The sequence below is a fragment of the Mugil cephalus genome, chromosome 9 (genome assembly GCF_022458985.1).
Source record: "Mugil cephalus isolate CIBA_MC_2020 chromosome 9, CIBA_Mcephalus_1.1, whole genome shotgun sequence".
Taxonomy (NCBI): domain Eukaryota; kingdom Metazoa; phylum Chordata; class Actinopteri; order Mugiliformes; family Mugilidae; genus Mugil; species Mugil cephalus.
In genome coordinates this window covers 17,277,653-17,300,269 of record NC_061778.1, presented here as the reverse complement: position 1 = coordinate 17,300,269, position 22,617 = coordinate 17,277,653, and the positions used below count along the sequence as shown (strand labels likewise).

At 41.2% G+C, this 22,617-nt stretch overlaps 2 protein-coding genes and 1 long non-coding RNA gene across 5 annotated transcripts; 1 reads left to right on the top strand and 2 right to left on the bottom strand.

Moving 5' to 3' along the window:
* The first annotated feature begins 665 nt into the window (after window positions 1–665).
* zgc:113279 (uncharacterized protein LOC553749 homolog) lies at window positions 666–11,256 on the top strand. Its single transcript, XM_047595242.1, has 12 exons — window positions 666–919; window positions 1,021–1,197; window positions 2,527–2,648; window positions 3,337–3,361; window positions 3,441–3,487; window positions 3,601–3,748; window positions 3,828–4,119; window positions 5,104–5,209; window positions 5,755–5,901; window positions 6,995–7,055; window positions 7,453–7,616; window positions 9,221–11,256. The coding sequence occupies exons 2-12, from the start codon at window positions 1,032–1,034 to the stop codon at window positions 9,251–9,253; spliced, it is 1,311 nt and encodes a 436-aa protein (XP_047451198.1). The 5' UTR covers window positions 666–919; window positions 1,021–1,031; the 3' UTR covers window positions 9,254–11,256.
* On the bottom strand, window positions 5,810–15,837 carry LOC125014176. The gene is made up of 3 exons (XR_007113443.1): window positions 15,498–15,837; window positions 13,839–13,933; window positions 5,810–5,943 (listed from the first exon to the last, which is right to left on the bottom strand). It is a non-coding gene; the product is annotated as an uncharacterized LOC125014176 (long non-coding RNA).
* A 1,488-nt stretch (window positions 15,838–17,325) lies between these two features.
* LOC125013922 lies at window positions 17,326–22,045 on the bottom strand. Of its 3 annotated transcripts, none has more exons than XM_047594874.1 (4): window positions 21,672–22,045; window positions 20,678–20,980; window positions 19,200–20,388; window positions 17,326–18,611 (listed from the first exon to the last, which is right to left on the bottom strand). In XM_047594874.1, the coding sequence occupies exons 2-4, from the start codon at window positions 20,895–20,897 to the stop codon at window positions 18,425–18,427; spliced, it is 1,596 nt and encodes a 531-aa protein (XP_047450830.1). In that variant the 5' UTR covers window positions 20,898–20,980; window positions 21,672–22,045; the 3' UTR covers window positions 17,326–18,424. The 3 variants fall into 3 exon arrangements, with proteins under 3 accessions (XP_047450830.1, XP_047450831.1, XP_047450833.1); XM_047594875.1 differs by having other exon boundaries at window positions 20,759–20,980; window positions 21,672–21,913; XM_047594877.1 differs by lacking the exon at window positions 21,672–22,045 and having other exon boundaries at window positions 20,612–20,712.
* Between the last annotated feature and the right edge of the window lie 572 nt (window positions 22,046–22,617).

Below are 22,617 nucleotides of genomic sequence, written 5' to 3'. Positions count from 1 at the left end.
CCTCTATTAGAGGCCTGGGGGTTTGAACCTTGGCAGTGTTGTTCTCAACCACCTTGTGTTCTGTGGCCCATTGGAACTTTGGTAGCTCTATTCCATACTGGGTGCAGATGTTCCTGTACATTATCCAAGTCTTTTGCTTGTGCCTCTCCATGTACGCTGACCCAGCTAGCATCTTATGCCCTGCTACTATGTTTTTGCACGGCCTGCACCTTGGGTCTGATCAACCCTGGTAGAACTTGGCCTCTATGGTTCTCATATTTAGGGCCTGTTCTTGTGCTGCCATGATTGGTGCCTCAGCGCTGTCTGTCATTCCAGCGTTTTCTGCACTCAGGTGTCATATATATGCATACACCTACACACACTGTCTGAGGAGTCTGCCGACTTTAAGATGGCTGCTGCAGGCAAATAACTTTTAAACAGGCCAAAACAGGTCTGACTACATTTAGTGCGGTGATACACACTCAAGCTCGCACTCCAGTATGGAACAAAGCTACAATTATTATGCTGGATCACAAGTAAATGTCTTACTGCTTATAATCCACTGGCATGAATGTGACAGGGGCTCCACTCAGTGCCATGTGCAGACCTGTTGTTTCACTCAGTGACTATTACTGATAAATTAAAAAAAAAAAAAAAAAAAAAAAAAAAAAAACTTTTCATATTGTTGATGTAGACTTGGGTTTGGTGGTGGAGCGTGCTTTAAGATTGTCACATGCCTTCCAATGAAACAGGTTGGTGTTGTTGTGTATTTGCCCCCAGGCAGTAGGAGTGGTCGTCCTCTTATGGGACAGCCAGTGTCAGGTTACCAATGTTAACACGCATCCAGGTAGTGAACAAACAAACAGGTGGAGACTGGCTCAGCAGCACGACCTCGGCAGATAAGGAGAGACGTTCAAGTTTAACCCAGCCACAGGAAACTGTCAGTGTTTTCTATTCAGCTGTTTATCATTAAAAGGGTCAACGTTGACCACTGTTAACCTTTTTTTTTAATCTTTTTTTTTTCTTTTTCTTTTTTCTCAGGACTTAACGAGATGAGAGGACGGTACAAACGAAAGCAATCGAAAGAAGGAAGCGAGGAAGCAGACATCGGCGCTGGGCTCTCTCCTCTGCCTGGGAGAACCGCGGCGGGTTCGGCTGAGCCAGACACACCTGTTCCCGGCGACACCGTCCACGACCTGGGCGGCAGTAAGGGGGAAGGTAGGCATCATTTCTCGTGTTGCTGGAGCTGAATAATAAGAGTAACAAGAATTGAATGTTGTCCAGGTGAAATGAAGAAACAGTGACAATTACGGTTTCATTTATTTTGGCGTTTACTCACACGTGAAATGCTTCGTCTGTAATGTCAATAGCAGTGCCGCCCATGCTACCGTGCGCATCAACGCTTTTTTTTCTTCTCATCATAAAACGCCAAAATCGAGAATGTTTTCGGGGACAGCTTTAGTCAGGGTACAAGTCATCCAAAAATGGGGACTGTCTCCAGAAATCGTGGACGGCTGGTCTCCCTAGTTTAGTCTGCTAGCTAAATAACATTAACTTGTTAGCATTAGCTCTGCATTAGCAGGAGGCTACACTGTTTTTCAAAGCCATGATGTCGCCTATATTATATTATATTATATTATATTATATTATATTATATTATATTATATTATATTATATTATATTATATGTCTAGAAACTCTTATTTCACGTATAGCAAATAGATCTTATGGTCCCTAATCAGCTTCTCACAGCTGTTGTTTATAACACAAAGGCCCCACATATTGGAATACACAAGGGTGGTACAAACACATTTAGTTTTATTATTATTGTTATTACTCTTATTTATTATTTAATAAATTAAATTTCCTATTTAAACTGTAACAATTTCTACCCCCCAGGTAATTTTTTTTATGTTGTGCAGAATTACTTCTTACTGTTCAGAAAAACTTTTCATTGTTTCCCATTATTGTTGCATATGATTACAATCTAATATCACTGTCACCCTTTTAACCTACTAGTTTCAGTCATGAAATCATTTTATGTTATTTAAGTACTTTGGATGTAATATTAAGCCTATTTATGCTCACCCATCAGCCAAAAAGCTTTTAAGCCATTTCCCCTACAAGACTTTTGGTTGTACAATGATTTTGTTTTCTTTTTCTTACATGTAACAATGTAACCTCTCTAAATAAATTAATCAAATAACAGAATATAAGAAATTATCAAAGTTTGATTGTTGGATAAAACTGTGCTTTTTTGTACATAAAGCCTTTACTGCCATTACTGATAGTAAACATGTGCTGTGTTCCCTGCTCACTTAGTCAGAGAAAAATTGTGTTTCGTATAAACGGCTGTCCTTGTGACAATGTAATAACTTTGCCTGGAAAACCGTGACCATAATGACTCAGAGCATTAGGCAAAAAAACACATTTTCAACTATTCTTCTTCTAATGTTATTTGTCATATTAAAGTTAGCTGATTCTCTGTCTGTTTCTCAGTTGAGTCTGTACCGGCCCTATGGGTTCAACGTGAATTGTTTTTCTCTAGGTGTAAAATGTTCCATTTATGGCGGTGAAAAGGTCTACCTTGGAGTCCGTGTCAAAATGCCAGTAAAGGACCTCCTGAAAAATGTCCGTCTAGCTCAAGGTTGGGAGCCTCAAGAACTGAAGGTAATTTCTTTGGTGACGATTTTCGTAGTTGGAAAAAAAAAATTACCCCCCAAATCCTTTCAGTGTTGTTGTCCTTTCAGTTTTTTTCTACTTTTATTTTGACCAATTCCTACAGTGGTTAACACTGAACCCTCCCAGTGAGTTTGTGTCCAGCTCGGGCCTTTCTGGGTGGAGTTTGCATGTTCTCCCTGTGTCTGTGTGGGTTTTCTCCGGGTACTCTGGTTTCCTCTCACCCCCAAAGACATGCTTGTTAGGCTGATTGGTGACTCTAAAGTGACCCTAGGTGTGAGTTTGAGTGCAAACCGTTGTTCGTCTCTGTGTTAGCCCTGCGATAGGCTGTCGACCTGTCCAGGGTGTACCCCGGCTCTCGCCCGATGACAGCTGAGACAGGCGCCAGTAACCCCGGGGGTAGTAGAAGATTAGATGAGATTATTGCAAGATTTGATGGAATACAATAAACTTTTAATAATGCAACTGAATAACTCTTTTTCCTTCACGGCAATGTTGTTTTCTGGACGGATTAAATATATGCACAATATTGACTGGGTTTGAAAATCGCTTCTGGAGAAATCTCTAGTCTACTTTTATCTTATATATTGTAACCCTGTGTATCTAAAGAAGCTTATACAAAACACCTGACAGCTGCAGCTTTTGTGTTCATGTTTCAACATCTCTTTTGTGATTGCAGGAGAAATGCAGAAAAGTCGTCAAAGGTCAGTAAATTCTTGATCTAATGCAGTCATTAAGGTGTTAGTGTGCTCTCAGGGTTAAACCTCACTTTTTGTTCCATAGGAGAAATGAAACGTGTGAAAACACGCTCAAGACGTCAAACTATCAAGGTAAGTGTTCAAAGAAATACAGACCCCTAGTCCTGCCAGAAATTTCCTTGAGATTTATGTTAGAGACAGGTTAATAGCGTGCTATAATTCTGCATGCTGGGCTTGGCTTTCAGGTACAACACCCAACAAAAAGCCTGGAGGAGCTAGCAATTATTGTTGAGGTGCTGGAGGAGGATCTCAGGACTGGCAGCACATACCACTCCCCTCCCCAAAGTGCATCATTCTTCGACCCTCCAATGTCTCCTGAGCTTTCTCCATATGGTAATTCCCAATCACCTCCATATTATGACACATATTCTTTAAAATACAACCTTTATCAATATGCCGCGTTATCTCCTAGGTGCAGGATGCAATAGTGACAAGTACGATGAAATGATCCCCACGCCCCAGTTCTACATGGCCTACTCGCCCGAGTACCAACAGACCCCGTCCCCTCCCGATCTCATGTACACCGGCCTCGAGCCCTCCAGCGCTGGAAGCATGACAGCAAGTGATGAAGTGTGGGAGGAGTGCAACCACAAATGGAACATCAGTAGCTCCGCTTTCTTCTGGACGCAGCTGCAGAAAGAGGAGAGCCAGCTGAGGGACATCTCTGACGCAGTGCTGCTGTCCGCCGATGAACAGGGCAGGACGTAAGTTCAGTGTGACACTGCCATTGTATGACTGCGGAACCTGTGTGGTGTGTTCACCTGTTGGAGCGGCCGCTTGCGTTACTCAAGGTCTGCTGACAAATGTTGGAGTACTTACTCCCAAGTGATGCCTTGAGTCAGTGCATGTTTATGCTGAGCAGTACAAAGGAGGCAGGAGGCACATTTCTCTTTTCTTAAATTGGTAATTAAATGATATCTTGTGCTTCTGCCCTAGCTGCAGCATCCAGTTGGTTGCTGTACACCTCCTCCTTTACATTATCTTCAGTACTTACAGTTGGCAGGTTTTGTATTCAAAACAAGTTAATTGGAGAGCTTGTCCCAGGTGGTTTTTTTTTGGTTTCTAGGTGCTCTATTTTGCTCTGGTCAAGCTATCCTTACTACTAACTAGTTCATAATATATTTATGGTTGACTTAAACTAGCCTAAAACAACAACAATAATCAAAGGACTAAAGTTTGACTGAAACTAATAAGTTTGTGCAATAAGTGAAATTTGTGCTGCTCTGTGCTCTATATTGAAGTCCCAGTTTTCTCAAAAGCGAATAGATGGGCTCTGTGATTACAGACTCACATCCGTGGACATTTTTAGTCCCAGACTTGAACTAGCTTGGTCACATTAGCCGTTCTGGCATGAAACATATTTCTCATGGAAGAGATTTTTGAAATGTCAGAGCAGGACATTTAGAGGTCCAAATTCTATGTAGCAGCGTCAGGTTAACGATTATGGTGAATCGTGTGCCATTGAACTCTGACCACTTTTTTTGTTAACATCATTAGCAACTATGACAGGTCAGAGCAGTTGACTTTAGTGGCCTTATTTTACCCTTTTGCCTCCAAGCATTTTTTTTAAGGCATTTGTTTTTAGACTAAACAACAAACAAGTGCAGACTTGTTTTCGTCTGTTGTGCTGCAGCCTGTGCTGGCGTATCTTTGTTTTGATCTAAATACATCAGTTATTCTCCTTTCAGGGCTCTTCATAAAGTGGCTGCCGTCGGAAAGAGAGCGCTGGGCTACGCTATAGCTAAAAGGATGGCTGCGCTGAACATCCTGGACAGCAGAGACTCTGACGGAATGGTACAGTACAGACGGATTTTAACTCCCTCCCATGTAGGAAAGTCTAGAACGAGCTGTTGTGGCTTGAGAAAGATTTTCATAGAGAATTTTGAACAAAATTGTTAAAATGCTTCATCTGGATTAACTAGGTTGCACACAATAAAAATAAAACCGTAATAATACAACTCACTAAAAGCTGTCTCCTTGTCATTACATGAACAGGTATATGTACAGTTAGGTGGTAATTTATCCCCGTAATAACAAGCAGGAGGTCACTCTGCAACATTATAGGTTTTTATGATTCATAATTAGTCTGTTAAACTGTAATCAATCATATTGATGAAGCTACAAATAAAAAATATGCAGACTTTTACTTAACAGATATATTCATACTGATCGTTAGTGCCGCCACAGTTGCTCTACACAGTCACTGTTCACTGTGTAACAGTGTTGCGCTGCTTAATCACACGCAAACCTACCACCGCAGCTTTAAACACATCACGGGTTATTTTGTAATTTTGTCATATCACAATCTGCAGTTTACGTTTATTGCCCTGTCTTCGCAGACTGCCCTCCTCTATGCGGCAAAGCACAACCACCACCTGATGGTGGCAGATCTGATCAATCTGGGGGCAGACGTCAATGTGAAGAACAACTGCGGAAAGTCCTGCCTCCACCTCAGCGCTGAGAATGGCTACGTCAGAGTCCTGGAGGTTAGAGGCCGTGGGAGTGTGTCGGTGCTGGGGCATCGTTGGCTGATTGGAGTAGGGTGCAGAAAAAGAAAAAAACACCAGTCGTTTGATATATTTTTAATTCCAAATATGACAATACTCAAAACGTGTCCATGTAAATATGGCAAACATACGGTATACAATAGCTAGGGTATGTGTGTCTCAGTTGCGGTCTTTACTGGAGTTTACCACAAACATAGGGACACAGATGCTAGGCCAAAAAGAAAAGGCAGCATTTCTAGTCAGAAGAAGTAACACACCTGCATTTAAACATTATGGGTGATTTGACTGCCAACAGAAGTTTTAGATGTGCGTGTTTACTGCAGTGCGATCTTCTCCATAAGGGCGATGAAGGGATGATCGGTTTGTGCTGGTAAAAAACATAACCCCATTTGACTTCCTTTGATCCAAGACGGACGATTAAAAGAGGTCGTAAATCTTTCCAGAGAGTGCCATGTGTTGAGTGACTTGTTTCGTGGTAATTTTCTTGCGCTGGATGATTCACGCTATGTAGCATCTGCAGTTAAATAGCTGCTTTGTGCGTCAAGGCAAACACATCACCTGAGTTTATTTTAATAGCTCTCCTCAAATATGCACAGCAGACGTTGTTTGACAAGATTAAGGCTAGGGATTTTTTTTTTCCCCTAAATGTTGTTGCTCCACGCAAAGAATAATGTGTGTTCTGTATTTCGGTGACTGACAACAATCAAAGTGGACTGGAAGCACGCTATCTCACTCCGACCGTCTTTAACCATCCCTCATTTTTGAACGAATTGCATAATCCTTCTTGTCATGTTTCAGGCAGAAATAAATAGACTGGCTCCAGGACTATTTCAGACCATGCACTGATGATTCACTCCTCAAACACATGACACATCTAACCATATTTACAACATGTACTGTGACTACGTATGATGTTGGTTGGGTTGTTCTCCAAGTCAAATCCAGTGGGTATGACTCAATTAAACCTTGAGCAGTCTCCACCAACTACACAAAGAGCTGCGCTTTTATCCACACGCAACTGTGCACATTTGATCATACACAATATTTAATCAGTATTTATGTTTTCTAACAGGTGCTAAAACAAGCGATGATGGATGACCTGTATGTTGACGTCGAAGCCACTGACAACTTTGGTAAGTACTGAGAACTTTTAAATCTTAGAGGCATCTGATTGACTTTATTTCTGGAGAACTTATTGGTAATAAAATAATAAAAACAACATGGATCAAACAAGCGAGCTGAAACAAGTGGGCTTTAGCAAAAGAGACATGGGTCTTTTGGACGGTTAGTTGCGATTCAAAGCTCAGCCAGAAAGTCCTCTCAACAAGAATGGAGTTATTTGCATCTAATGTCAATATTAAAAGAAACGGGAGCTTTTTGAGCGGCAAAGATCTTGAGCAGAGTTATAAAACTAAGTGAAAATATCCCTTCCAGGTATCTATTGGCAGCCCTAATATAGTGATACAGGAGTTACAAAATGTATGTGGTGGACACACAAGCGTCTCTAAAATCCAGTGTGAATGTTCCTAGGAATGAGCGTCCTCCAGTGTGCTTCGCTGGCTTTGAAGACCACCGTGTGTGAGCTGGAAAACAGCAAATCCCACACTCACACCAGACTGCACATGCTCCGCCAAGAGCAGATGATGGAGACCCTGGAGTGTCTGCTGCAGATGGGCAGCCACCTCCACACCATGGTAAGCACTGACCTGCTACAGCGTGACTTCCTGTGGGCTGTGCTCAGAGCCTTTTAACATCTGTAGCCAGGGGACATTCAACATCATTATAGGCCGTTTGCTTCTGTTTGTAGTTTGGCTTTTTGGCGGGGCAGCAAAAAAACTATGAACAAACAGCGAGTCACAGGTGACACAGGTGACGAGTTACAAGTGTGAATTTCAGTAAAGTAAATAATATGTACCTGTTTACACACCTACAGCCGTGGCTCCTCACCAGCCCCTTGTTGATAACTGCTTCTTGGATGTGTCCTGAGTTATTGGTCACAAGTTACCAGATACAAATAAGTTATGTTGTACCAGTATTATTTGGGACGCAGGCTGTTTTTAATGGAACGCCACCGACTGCTGCATCAGAACTACAAACATGGCTGCTTTCTGTGGCTGCGTCACGATGTATGGATTTGGGGGTCATATTTTGGTATAAGCTGTGTAACCTACATTAAGTTATTTATCTGCTCCCTGGCGTTAGTTATTTTAGAGACCTCAACTGAGCTCAGATTATAAGTGAGACCTTCCATGTGTGAGAGGTTCCAGCTAAAGAAAAAAGTAGCTACTTACTTAATCATGAACACACTGCTGATTCACCACATGTCATGTTAGGTAACATGTTAGTTAACAACTATAAAGACAACTCAGGCGATTGTTTACACTAGCAGCATTGTTATTTTTCTGAGTGACTAAGGAAAGACAAACTCTGTTTAGTGTGCGGTGTTAAGTAAAGGAATGAGTTCACATGTGACTCAAGGCCTGAGCAGCCAAGAAGAACTTTGTGTTTAATTAAACTAAATAGAATGAGTGATTGGTTGAGGACTAGAAAGCCTTGTTACTTAACTGACTGGTCTATTTTTAAATGTAGGTGTTGGTACAATACTTGGCGTGTCTACAGAGGAAGTGTAGACAGATTGTTCCAGGTGACTGTCAGAAGTCATCCCATCAACTGATGGTGGATTCAGTACTGAAGTAGCAGCACTAGCATTTTAATAGCAGTAGTAACTTACAGTTTAAACAAAAAACAAACAAAAAAAAACAAATCATTCACATTTGTAGCTCTCAAAAACAGCTTCACAAACCATTCATTTATAAAGAAAAAATTAGTTGCACGTTTTTAAATATATACTTGCATCAGTCCAAGATTTAACTCCACATTCAGAGATGCATCTTTTTTTTACTTTTTGTACAACAGACTTACAATAACCTCTCGGTTCATAGTTGCACTCCATTATTTAAAAAAAAATTGTATGGGGTCTGGGAGTGATTTTGATTTTGCTCTAAACGTTATTTACATTATTTTGTAATAGAAAACATAATTACATAACTGAACCTATGACTGAATAGAGCTCATTATAATACACATTTTGTTTGTATACATCTGCAAAGTCTCAGTATTTGTCTCAGATTGTTCCGTGGGCCTTGCACACCAGCTCATACGGTCCACTGTAGACCGGTGCTGACTTCTAGCATTTATTCCTGAAGGATATCTTACAGGCACTTGCATGTTAAGTGGATTGAGGTGAAGCTTTTGACACAGACTTTTGAACACTAACTCGTTTGTTCCTCTTTCTCAGGGGAGCCGGAGTGTGCAGTCGAGAATCGGCTGAGCACCTGGCATGTCCGCCTGGCAAGGCATTTTGGAGACCCGACAGTAATGTTTTGAGTTGGTTGAGGCTTGAAATTGTCTCGGAGAGACCATGATTAATGGGGTTCTTTCCACTGATGATTTCAGGCCTGTTATGTAAAGCATCTGACACACTGCGTGCAGGGAAAATACCTGACTTGCAATCAGGTATTTATTGTAACTCACGCAAAAATGTTAGGTGCCCATCAGCTGGTTTCTGTGAAACTTCCATTGTTTGTTACATTTTAGTAACAACTAGTCCTCGGTTAGTGTGTTCCTGGAGGTACCAACGTGAAATCTATGGCAGCGTTTTAGAAATGTGACTAGCCTTTTTATGACGTGATCATTCAAACTGTCAGCATAGTTTAAAAGCTGGACTTGGTTTCAGCATGGTTGGGAAAATACTAGTCATCATTTCAAGTGTTTTATATTAGAAAGAAATTAATTACAGATTCCAGAGATTGTTGTTCATTGTTGTTTGTACAGCGCAAACATGTAATTCCAGTAACAGGGCTATTCAGCTGTTAGCTATTTTATTTCCCACTGGATTCTGATTCGATTGTAAAAGTGATTTAGAGCCATAGAATTTACACGTTGGATCTTAATAGGACTTTTTTTACTAAAGGACGTTAACTTTTAGAAGGCACTGTACGGTGATGGGGAGTAAATACAGTTTTAATTTGACTGACCTCACATGGCTGTTACACAGTCTTCAGCCTGTTATGTGCAGGGAGGTTTTAAGTTGGTGTACTGGAATATAACAAGGTGTGTTATTGGTCAGTTTTCATACATCATAGTGCTGTATTTTTACGTGATGCTCCTGTTAATTTGTTTTTTTTTTTTGTTTGTTTGTTTTTACTGCAACTTCAGTCCCAACTGTTGTAGTTGGATTAAGATTCAGAATGTGCAAAGTTTGGCTCAGTGTCTGAAGGCAAATGAAATTCAAACTCAAAAAAAAAAAAAAAAAAACAAACAAAAAAAACAATAAATTGAGTTCAGCCGCATATGATGAGTACTCCAACAACTACAGATTTGCATCGTATGTTTTAAATACATGTGGGGAAATGATAACAGCAGGGGTGATGAGCTAGCTCAGTCCCTGACGTTATTGACCAACAAACTCTACATGTTTTCATTGGCTGGCAAGCTGGTTAACAATTAACATTATAAGTAACTTTGCTGATGTTATAAGGAATATTTTTCCTCTTTCCTATATATTCAGGTATTACTCTTAGCAAGGCTAAATATTTTTTTAAACATATCTTTCACACTTTTTTATCAAATAATTAAGGGAATGCATTTGTATATCTTTGCATGACATTATAGCATTTATTACGTATTTTGGGAATCGTTTAAACCATATGAAAACCATATATGTTTATACAGTAGACGTGCAAAAAACGTGGATCACTTTTATGTTATCTAATTCCAAACTTATGGTTTTGTTATGTGGTGGCGGCCAGCAGTGAAAATATAATACGCAAATGGAGTAGAAGGTGGAGATGTGTTATGGCAGAAAAACAATGGCTAGATTTTAATCTAGTCAGTCAATATAATGTAATGCTCTCTGGGATATGGAATATAGGTTTGGATTCATACAACATGATGCTAATGAATAAATGTAATATGCATGGTAACATGTTAAAGTATTTAGTGAAATATACAGATTTTTATTTTTATTTTTATTTTTTTTTCACTTTTGTTTTTTCCATTCAGCATAGCACTTTTGGATCTGGGATAATCATTTTGTTTATGCTTATTGATTAAAATGTTCACTCATTGAGTAGTATGAGTAGAGTACTAACAGCGATTTTGTGCATTTACTTTTACTAAAAAAAAATCCTAGCCAGTAGCTTACTTATCCAATTTTATATTTGAAAATGTACACCTATGGCTGGGGTTTCATTTATATTTGTGATATATATGTGATGTATTTTTGTCCCAATAAATGTTTTGAGGACTCATTTATTGACGCTCCAGACTGAACCTCGGGGTTGTTTTTGTATTGCATTATAAACCATGGGATGTTTGATGAATCATGTGTGAAAAAGCAGAACACGATATTTAATCCTCATTGATCAGAAAAGTAGATTTAGTTTCAGTGTATGTTTTTTTTGTTGTTGTTTTTCTTTTTGTTTAAATAAATCCAATTCATAGAAATGCAACATCTTAAACATTCATAGACAGTGGCTACATCTATTTCCTGTATCTCAACGTCTCAATATAACCGTGCAGCAGTTACATTAAATTTTGGTCAGAAGAAAATTGGCCTTCAGTTTAGCTTTGAAGAAGCACGCTACTCTAAGAATGTACTTTCCTCAAAAATGTCACTGTTGAACATCAAAGGACTGTAGACTGAAACGTGTACAAAACCGGTTTCTCTCTTATGCGAGACAAATCAAAAGACTGTTGAGTCATAAATACGTTGAAAATGAACTGACAAAACACCTACAGTAATTACTCCATACTTACGTGGCTTCTATACAAATCTCATGGCCATGAATAAAATCTTTATTAATCTGTTTCACAATACGTAACGTAAAGAAGTAACGTTCCCTGTAATACAGCCCGACATGAGCTTTCGTCAAATGTTCGTAGGCTAACGCATAACTCACAAGTTTACACAGGAATAGCACTTTAGTCATTCCGTAGACAGCGAAAAGGCCTTTCATTTGGTACAGAGTTCACTTATGTTCAAGCAAAGACGAAGCCATAGGTGCTGTCAGAATGACTGGTGATCGCCTGGTAGGAAAATACATTTTTTGGCCTCATCACACCAGCTACATATTTGTGGAGCTATTGGAAAGGTTAGACACACATCTTTCAGTGCGCTGGGAAACATCATCAGTGATGTTACCTGAGGGGGCTGGCTGGGTGTTTGAGTCTTTCAACATTAGGCACGCTGACTCACCCATGGTGGATCCAGTTTACGACTTGTGTTCCTTTAACACCCATATTCGCAGGAACTCTGATGTTCCTCTTGGCCCCTCTACTGTATCGGTGATCTATAAACCTTCTGCGGCCTGATTCCATTTGGCCCACCTCTCCCTCTGACATGCCTCTGCCAGTTTCTGTCTGAAAACATCTGGGTACGTATCCTCTCGTCTCCCTCGTTAACAGTACACTTGTGTTGACTGAAATGTTTCATGTGCGAAAAACATCTCTCGCAGTGAGACAACCATTTGGCTCCCGACCAGAAGATGCGGGCCTAGCCAGAACTTGCTTTGATGGCATGACTCATCATCATCATCATCATTATCATCATCACACAACTGACTCAAACCTGTCCTGGAACGCACACATATAACCCCTTAGTGGACAACTATTTACATTAAGTATTTGATTTTCAATAACCTAGTTTGGGAAATTAAAGAGAATTTATTTACGTGCGCATCTGATATAATCACACAATCCAAGACTGAACTAAAGGAATTAATGCCGCTTCCACGCCCACCGCCTCACCCAGGATCTTCAACCCCGGGCCTCATCCTCATACCACCACATGCAGCCGCTCATAATGAATTCAAAGCCTTCTTTGCTGGTATGCATGCAAGCCCCGAACAGAGCTGCAGGCCATTTTTCAACACCAAGCCCAAGCTCATCCTCTGCTCCCCGCACCACTCGAGTCTCGCTGTGGTCCCTCCACCCCACCCCACCTCCCCACCCCTCCTCCATTTCTGCTCCCTCTTGCATCACGCTCACCCCCTCATCCACCTCGTTCTCCCCCACTGGCTCTAATGTGATCCTGTGCTGCATTCGTCTCATTTCTTTAGCCCCCATTCCTCCATACGACCTCCTCCTTACGGCGCATGTAAATTCATGGCTGCTGTATGTAACAGCTGATGCAACATGTCTCTCATGTTCATTTTTACCAGTCCGCTGACTCTTAAGTATTGTCTGACATGCCAATTCTAACCTGCTTCTCGGCATCCGGGGTGTGCAAGTGTCCAATTATAATAAATCTCCTTTATTTGTTAGTGCTGCTGATGAATTTCATTGCGCCACAACGCATTGCACAAGCAGTTCAGACATGGGAAAACACTGTACTGGCACAATATTCTTTTTTTTTTCTCATGTTAAATACCTGGCTGTCACAATTGAAAACTGTTTACGCGCTTCTAAACATGTTCAAAGCAACAGCCGTTCCCAGCAACTTCACAAATGTCGTAAAGCCATCATAATAATCCTGTCAGGTGACAGGGTTATGACAGGATACGAACTAACGTGCTCTGAGCTGTCAGTTTTTGCCGTGAGAGCCAGTTATGTGACCGGTGGAGAAAAAGGCAACCTAATTTGTGTATATGAGAGAAATACGCTGTTGGCCAGAAAGTTGGAATAATTAGGTTTTTAAGACTGATTTCTCTTTTATTCCTATTTGTGCACATCGGTTATGAGAGAGCTTGAGACAATATACTCTTCATCGTTCAAGAACAAATCATATTGTTACAATCATTTCATGAGAGAAGGTAAAAAATATTTTATTGCAGCTTTTTGGACTGCATTGTATACAATTACACAGATCAGCCACAACATTAAAACTACTGACGGGAGAAATAAATAACACTGACCTGGCATTCATGTGGATGTTACTTAGACATGTAGGCTAGACCAGACACCCTCGCCCCATAGTAATGGGAAGCACCCACGCCCAGCAGGATGCTGCCTGACACAGACACACACAAACACAAAAAAAGTTTAGGAACAAGTCAAAAAAAGACATAAAAAACTGTCCAGGGTGTTGACGTGGCCTCCAGACTCCACAGAGGCACTTCACCTCAACCCAAATGCCTGCACCAAAAACATTCTGTTGCCAAACGCCACAGGACGCCCTCAGAAGACCCATGCCCATCCTCTGATTAGTCACAACTGTTTTGGAGGCACAAAATGAAGAATGCTGAGAGGAAAAACAGGCAAACTTGACTGAGCCCCCAATCTTTTTAAAAGGCTTTGATCAAACCCTGATACTGTTACAGTGCTTTTACACTGCCTTGTTGTGCTGCATAGCTGCCACAGAGACTTCTTTTTTTGATAGCACAGCTCAGCTTTTTCTAAACTTGGGGGACACCTGGTGGTGAAATGAGCTACATGCAACACATTCAACTGCTCTCCGTGGACACTGTGGAACCTCAGAAGGTCTATTATACTGCACTTAAGTAGAAATTGCTGTAAATTTACAATGAAATATCAACAGTATAATCGAGTTACTTAAATGAAGGGTAATGCTGTGATTTTTAGTTAGTGATCTGAAATTTAAATCAGTAGTAAATCAGTAGTCTAGTATTGATAGCTCAAAGGAAAGAAAATGAAGTTAAACTTTTTTTTCCCCCACTGCATGTCAAACATTACTTATCCATCTCCTGTGCCAATTGGTCGGCACCATTTTCCTCTGCTTGTTAGCACAGTTACATTGGTTTTCTTTAAATGGAGTGCTGTCTGATTTAGTGGTTGCGCAACTTCAGATTTTCAATAGTCGACCGTTATGTAGTGAAAGTGAGTCGACGTAGACTAGACCGCGATGACGTCAGTAATGAAAACAGTACAGTAAAAACACAGTAGAAAGTGATCCTTTGCAAAAACGAAATCGCGTTTTGGCTCACGTAATAGCGTCTGTATGTACATTGTACATTTACTGAAGGTTAAACACGGGCTACTGTCGGCCGTAGACCACGCAAACACCATAAAAACGGTCAGTTTGACAAATATGCGGCTCCTGCTCGGAAAACTTTCCACTTTCATCTCTCCCATAACTTCCGTGTCTGGCATGGCATTCATCGACATCAAGGACAAAACAAACGCACTCTACAACCACATATGAACTTATCGATATGTACACTGCACATATGAATAGTCTATGTATAGGCTATACATATACTATACTATAGATAGACTATACATATCTAAAGTGTCGGCACCTTCAATAGGATTTAATACTACTTCACTGTGTGTTGTAAGATGGGCTAGTGCAGCCGGGTTAAAAATGCGGTATTTCTCTGAAGCATATCCGTGTAGCTTGCAGCTAAAGGTCTATTAACTTCGACAATGTAATTCACCAGAAAATTGCTGATTTTTCAGCCTCTTTCTGTGTGTTACTTCGGGGCGTTTGGCGAAGTTGTCGATTGAGTGTTGTAGAGAGGATTTGGACCATTCATCTGATTGCATTAGCGGGTGTCTTTTCAGATTCAGGTGTGCATTGCTGTAGTACCTCATTGCATTTCAGGCTGACTTACATATTCCGCATGTCACGCTAGTAAGGTCTTTCATCTGTAGTGAAATATTTCTACACGCTTGATGAACAGCTGCTAGTTTGCTGCAAGACCGGCTGGGTTCCTGACCTGTCTTGGAGGCGTATTGTTATTGTCACGTGACTAGTCAACTTCCTGCTAAGCTTCATGGCATAGGCAAGTTGACTGTGAGACCAGAGTGGAACTGGATTTTTTTCTTTCTTTCTTAAATGGCCATTTAAGATGATATTTTTGATTTGCCCTAAATCTCCATGCCGCTGTTGCTATGCAAGTGGCCAAACAACCACATCACCTTGGACACTGTTTTCCTAAACTAACTGTTTTTTGTATATTTGTTCATAATGCTAATTCTTATTTTACTAGCCTATAATTATTTTTTATTTTATTTAATCTAATCTTATTTTATCTTTCTTTTTTTTTTAAGTGTTTACTTTTGTGTACAAAGAAGCTATGGTGACAAAGTAATTTCCTTTGAGGATCATTAAGTCTTGTATTTTGTTAATGAATTGACTTTTTCAAATGCTACATTGATACAGTTTACTAAAACGTGGTATTGTGCCTGCTATGTGTGATTTATTTTTACATGTCCTTAAGATGCCTTATGCATCTAAATGTAGCGCTGGTGTGAGCTTATATTCTGGACGTGTATTAGTCGTTTTCTTGGACTGTAGTTAGCCGATTTGGGAACACTCAGTTCATATTACTATATCATTCGCACACGGGTGAGCACAAATAAGTCTATGTAAAATTTGGTCATGTATTATATTGAGGGATTATCCAGAAATCGGGGGCGGCTGTGGCTCAGAAGCAGTACGTGGACCACATGAAATGTCCTTGAGCAAGACACTGAACCCTGAGTCGCTCCCAGTTCTTGGCACCGGTGTGTGAATGTGTGTGTGATTGTGTGAATGAGTGGGTAGATGTGTTATTTGTGACTGTAAAGCGCTTTTGAGTACCAATAGGTAGAAAAGCACTATATAAATACAAGCCATTTACCATTTAAATCTTCATCACATCAGCAATCTGTTTTTACGCCGCATCTGTATGAAGCAAACAACAAAGACAGAATCAATAGATATAATGGCATTCTCTGTCAGCCCAGTACTTTTTTATTCTGATAGTTCACTTGCATCTCTCTCCTCCTCCTCCTGCAAGGATTATGTGATATTGCCTCATGCACTTGAAAGGCCTAAGACTGCTAGGAGAGATACCAAGAGATTTCACACACACGCGTGCGCGCACCCATGTACACACACCCTTTACGAGCTGGGAGACGAGATATGCAACTTGTGTTGTCTGTTGACTGCCAGAGCTTGATATAACTCCACTCAGCCCCGGGGATCAATCATGACGCCCGAACAAAGCGCTAAAATATGGGCGGAAAATAACATGAACCGTGCTTATTAGTGCTCCTCCAAACGTATTGCCCCTTATTGTGCGGCTGTTCGGACAAACTTGCTCAGCCTTTGATGCTAAATCTGAAAAAAACAAGTTGTTTTCTTGCAGAATGGTTAAGTGTCAATCAGAGCCTGGCTTCATGTGCTGCCGTCCAGCGGTGGATGCTGGGAAATAGCCGAGACTCCTGACTGCATTGCAGCCAAAATAATAAAGGCTGGAACCAGCAGTTAAAGGGCTGGGCAGAGACAAGATGGGAGGGGCAGAGTGCATCTCTCTATCTCTTAATCCCACCCTGTTCTTATTCTGTGCGGCTGTTGGTCTGAGTGAGGTTTATGTCATTTCAGCAGTTGTTGCGAGGCATTGTAATGGCTACGGAACGAAGAGCATGCAGTGGAAAAATAGTCCAAACGCAGAGTTGAATGATTCTACATAACTGGTTTATTTGGCTGTAATTTAACCTGATGTATAATTTCCTGACATTGACATCGATTATTAAAAGGACCTGAATTTCAGATACATCAAATTGATCAATTGAAAACAAAATTCCCATGAAGTCGTACCGTTACCCAACAACGATTTATTGTTGCGTCAACAGGTGATTGTTTGTTCGCAAAATACAGCCGAAAGAGAGAGAGACGAGAAAGGAAAGAAAGAGCGTTTTTGTTTCTCAGAGCAAAAAACAAAAGAAAACAAAAAACAAAACCTGAGCATGGATCACACTGGCGGGAAAAAACTCAGAGTAAAAGTCACCAGCTGATGAGAAGGACAAAGTCAACTCAGTTAAATTGACGCAGTGAGATCTTGAAGCCATGCAGTTAACAGAATATTGCCTTCAAATAACACTCGCACATGCTTTTCCAAAATCAAACATGCATTGGGTATTTCAGTGGGGTAAAGAGGTGTAAATACTCAACATTTTAGCAATACAAATTCTCTAAATGTTTCTGATAATGAATATTTGTAGAGCATGTTACACACTTTTTCCAGCGATCCCTTTATTCAGTCGATTATTTTAAGCAAACGATAAATGAACATTTTTAGGTAAAAATAAAATATAAAATAAAATATATATTTAGCATGGATCTGCTTCGATGCTGCTGCTGATGTGTGTCACAAAAACCACAAGCAAATTCAATCACTACTACTAATTCAAAGAGCATTTTGTAAACGATCAATCATTGCAAGCGCAAACTCAGTCAGTCATCACAAGGCTGTGAGTGCAGTTCGGATCACAGTGGTCACGGACAAGTTCAGCATCTCCTCTTGAAGCCACCACACTAAGGCTTGTTAAAGTTGTGTCACCCATTTGGAAGCTTCTTCCTTTTCTTTTCTTTTGGGAAAGGTGTCTTTTTGTTCAGTCATCCTCTCGGAACAATTAGTTTTATTTTAGAAAAGAACTACCAAAATCATGCAACTACCATTTTCATTTTCGTGTGAGACAAAAACCAGTTGGTGCTCTTGAATTTTCTCTTTGTGCTGGTTGGGAGGTTCGGAGGTGAGGTCAGCGTGGCGTTTTAGGCACTGCCATCCTGTTTGAGTCGCTGACTGCGAGCCTTGTAGACCTCTATCAGTAAATCTTTGACGTATTGGATTTCTCGCTCCACCGACTCCGCCTTGTCACGAAGCTCTCGGTTCTGCCCCTCGAGGCCGTGCAGCTCCTCCTCCAGAGAGTCCAGCTCCGCCCTCTTACGCAGCCTGTACCTGCAATAGGAAGAGATGTGTTTGGAGGGTTTCGCAGGTTTTTGCTGCCTTGCAATTTTATTAATGAGTCAAGTTGGCGTGACCTTTGAGCTCCATTGGGTGGGTTACAGCTCTCACATCACTCCCCTCAGATAACGTCCTGCGCTGTATATTTCACCTACTGCACGGCTGAATTCTGTCTATTCTAACTTGTTCCCTGCTAACATTATAAAGTCTTTTCTTTCATTCGCATTCCATTTTAGCCAGATGTGAATGAATGAAACTCACAGAGACTAACCAGACTTAAAGCACTGCTTAGGAGGGGCTGCATTTAGAAAGCTGTGAGGGACTTTCCATATCCCTCCTACACTCTGAGGAGCTGTGGTGGCTGTTTCATACAAGCACTTCGGCCAAGTTGTAAATCTAAAGGAGGTGCTTAGGTATCACAAATTAATGGTTACACAATAAATAATTTAGTCATTAATAATAGGCTGAAATTTCTGCAACTGAGATTTTTTTTTTTTTATCAAAACCACCATCTGACTACACTGTCTCTTTTTGGATGATTATGAGGTAATAATAATAAGAAGTAGTGAGTGAGTTGGTTACCTGTGAGCAGCAGTCTTGTTCTGGTCTCTCTTCTTCTGCTTCCTCTCTCCAGTGCTGGCATCCAGAGAAACGCCGCCCATCAACAGAGCTGGCTTAACGGAGCATGGCTCATCCTTTAGCCTCTGGGTGGGGCGGTGGATGGGGGGACCCAACTGTGGCCCCTCGCCCTCCCCTCTGGACAGACATTCATAACTTTGGTCTGCAAGGCATTCTGGATAGAGGTAGTGGCCATGTTGGGGCTCTACAGCCTGTGCTTGTGACGGCTGATCTAGGTCACCTATAAAGCTATGGTAAGGCTCTGTGCTGGCCATGGACTGGTGGAAGTAGCCGTCAGTGGCCACCATTGTCTCTTGGGGAATACTCCCAGAAAGTCCTCCATCTTTGCTGCAGTGCAAGACCTCAAGCCCCGTGCTGTCGTAACTTACATTGACCTTCACATTGTGCATCAACTGTCCCTCTCGCTTGTGGTGGCTGTCGTACGAGCCACCCAGACAAAAACCTCGAGCAATCTCTTCGCTGCAAAACATTCCTTCTGAAAAACAATAACTCTCCTCTTCCTTCAACGATAAAGCACATTCTCTCACCTTCTTGACACTACCGAGGCTGTTCTTGCTCACTGTCTTCAGTGTGGAATAGTGGTTCACAGACAACTCTGTGCTTCCTGAGTAACATCCTCTGGAACCCCACGTATCAAGTCCAACTTCATCCCCGACTTTCACAGCCTCGCTTATGATTCTTCGCCCATTATTGTGGTGGTAGCGGTGGTGGTAGTTGTACGGAGCGGGTCGCGCGATTTTGGTTCTGCTGATGGGACCGCCACAGAAGCTGGCCAAGTCCAGTTCCCCTGTTGCCAAGGTAACAACCACAGGGCTGGTTTCTGATTGGCTGGTCCCATACGAGCCATAGGGTAACTGATAATAAGACTGGGAGCCCATGGCTTGGGCACCCTTGTCACATTTTGTAGATTTCTCCAACTTGTTTGTCGTGGACGTAGACTCGGAGCGGAAGTAGTCCTCCAGCTGAGCCAGCTCCTCCTGCAGTAAAGAGGTCATGACCTCCAGATCCGAGGGCACCTTGACATCTTGTTCTAACGGTGAGGGTGGAAGAGATGAGCTTGGAGAGGACTCGGTCGTCGACACAAATGAAGACAAATCAACTTTTTCCGTCATCCAATCAGAGTGACCATCACCTACAAAGATTAAAATGAGGAATTATAATAGTAGCATCGTAACGTATCAATTAGTAGAACAATCCATTTTTTTTTGCAAACGTTTTGTAGAATTACTAAAATACAAAAAAAAAAAAAAAACACGAATTCAGAAAGAAATTCTTTAGCCAGGCATGGTTTAGAGAATAAATGGCGAATTAAACGCAAGCAATACATCCAAAAAGAATCCAAGCGAACAACTAACCGATCATCTGAAAATGATTGAACAGCATCGTCTGCATTCGATAAATATCCACTTAGCTGTACTCACTGTACGACATTGGCCCCGTGCTGCACTGCGGCTCCGACCTCGGGATGTGGAAAAATAAAAAAGCGTCTTGGCAAAACTCACCAATTAAGTGCTGCCTCTCCACTGGCTCCGCCCCCGTCCCTGCCCCTGATTGGTTGTGGCTAGCCTGTCGGAGATAGGGAGCGGCGAGCTCGCCTGTGGAAGTGGGAAGAATTTTCCTGCGAAGGATCGATGCCGCCATTGTGTCGCCTGCTTCGATCAAATTGTTCAAAAGCACAAACCGTGCACTGGGTGGATGCAAGAGTTGTGAAAACACCTGAAGACCTGTGGGAAATTTTTAGTTTGGAAAGTAAAATTTTTGTTTTTGTTTTTTTTTTTTTGTTTTTTTTTTTTTTTTTTAAAGAAAAAAAATTGTACAAACTTTACATTAACCTTTAAAATAGATTATAATTCAGAAAAAATGGTAAAAAAAGATTAATGTTTCAAAATAACCAAATACGCGTCTTGTTTTTGTAAGTTTAATTGAATTCAAATCAACTATTAATTAACTCAATTTTTTATTCACCTGTCAACTTACACTGACATGCCATTACTGATGAAGTCACAACTGAATGACAAAGAAATAAGTGCAAAATGTTTCTTGAAGATGGAAAATATTGATAATTTTTTTTACATAACTTTTCTATTGATAGCACTGTTAGACTTACAAACACAACATAAAAGTTATTTGTGATAATATGAGTCCTAGAAACATTTGTTGCGCATTTATCCTGAAACAAATCAAATAAATTCACTATTTTTACACTTTTTAAAAAAGTCAGTTTTAAATGGTTAATTTAAACAACAAATATAGTGGATAAAGGAGTTATTAAAATGTCATTAACTAAACTGTATTCACCGTACAATGTAAGGTTAGTTTCAAAATGTCTAAACGTATTTAGTTAACTTAAAGAAGATGCTATTCTGAGAAGTTTCTTGTGCTCCTCGGCAGCCAGAGAGCGGTGGTGGTACTCACCCCATAGTTTCTGAATAGTCTTGTAAAGTGCGTTGCAAGGAGCAAAGCACGCGAATCGTAACGCTGAAGAGGAGAACAGTCACCGTCTAAAAAGCCATATTTCCCCTTTTGGAAATCAGGGACTCTTCATGAAGCGCCTTTTCGTCGGACAGACTTGCAGACAGAAAGTTTTTAAATCCGCTACTTCTGCAACTCCTGATGCCCGGACCGGATCACGGCTGACGAGATCAATGCGCAGTTTACAGAGTTGAGCCGGCCGTTACGTCATGAGGCTGGGGACTTTCCCATTATCCAGAGACCTGGGCTGGTTCTCCTCTGACATGACCCGTTCACTGCACTTATCTGCTCGTCTTACTCTCATTACTTCGCATTCGGCCATTTATCACGTGCGGTTTCAGTCACTTTTTAAGCTTTTTGTTGTAGCACGCTCCATTTAGGACAGTGCCAAATCTGTTCACGCGCTTCTAAAGCGAGGGGAGAAATTAAGAGTATGTTCAGCAGACGGTACAGTAAGGCACTAGATTTCGGTGCGCCGCGGCGGAAGGAGACCGTGTTGCAGTTCGAAGGTGTAACTTTAGTTGCAGCCCTGTTGCATCAGATCCGCAGGGGATTCGCTGAGCGCTGTAACAATGTGGCCGCACCATTGGTTAATCAGGGGGAACTTTTCTATTTCTATTGGCCTGCTGTCACTCTCGCTGATTGCTGATCATTACGCATTAGCGCCAACCTGGGACCTGTGTACCCCAGGTCAGAGCTGGTGATTGTGTGGTGAGGAGGAAACTACCCCAGCTGTGTCATAATGCTATAAAGAGACGTTTATTAAATCACTTACACAATGTGTTTCTGCTCTTTTTTTATCACCTCTTTCCACCGTGAGAGGATCTTACTCAGTGGGAACAAAAACTAATTTACTGACATAAATATAAAACTTTTTGCTCAAAGAAAT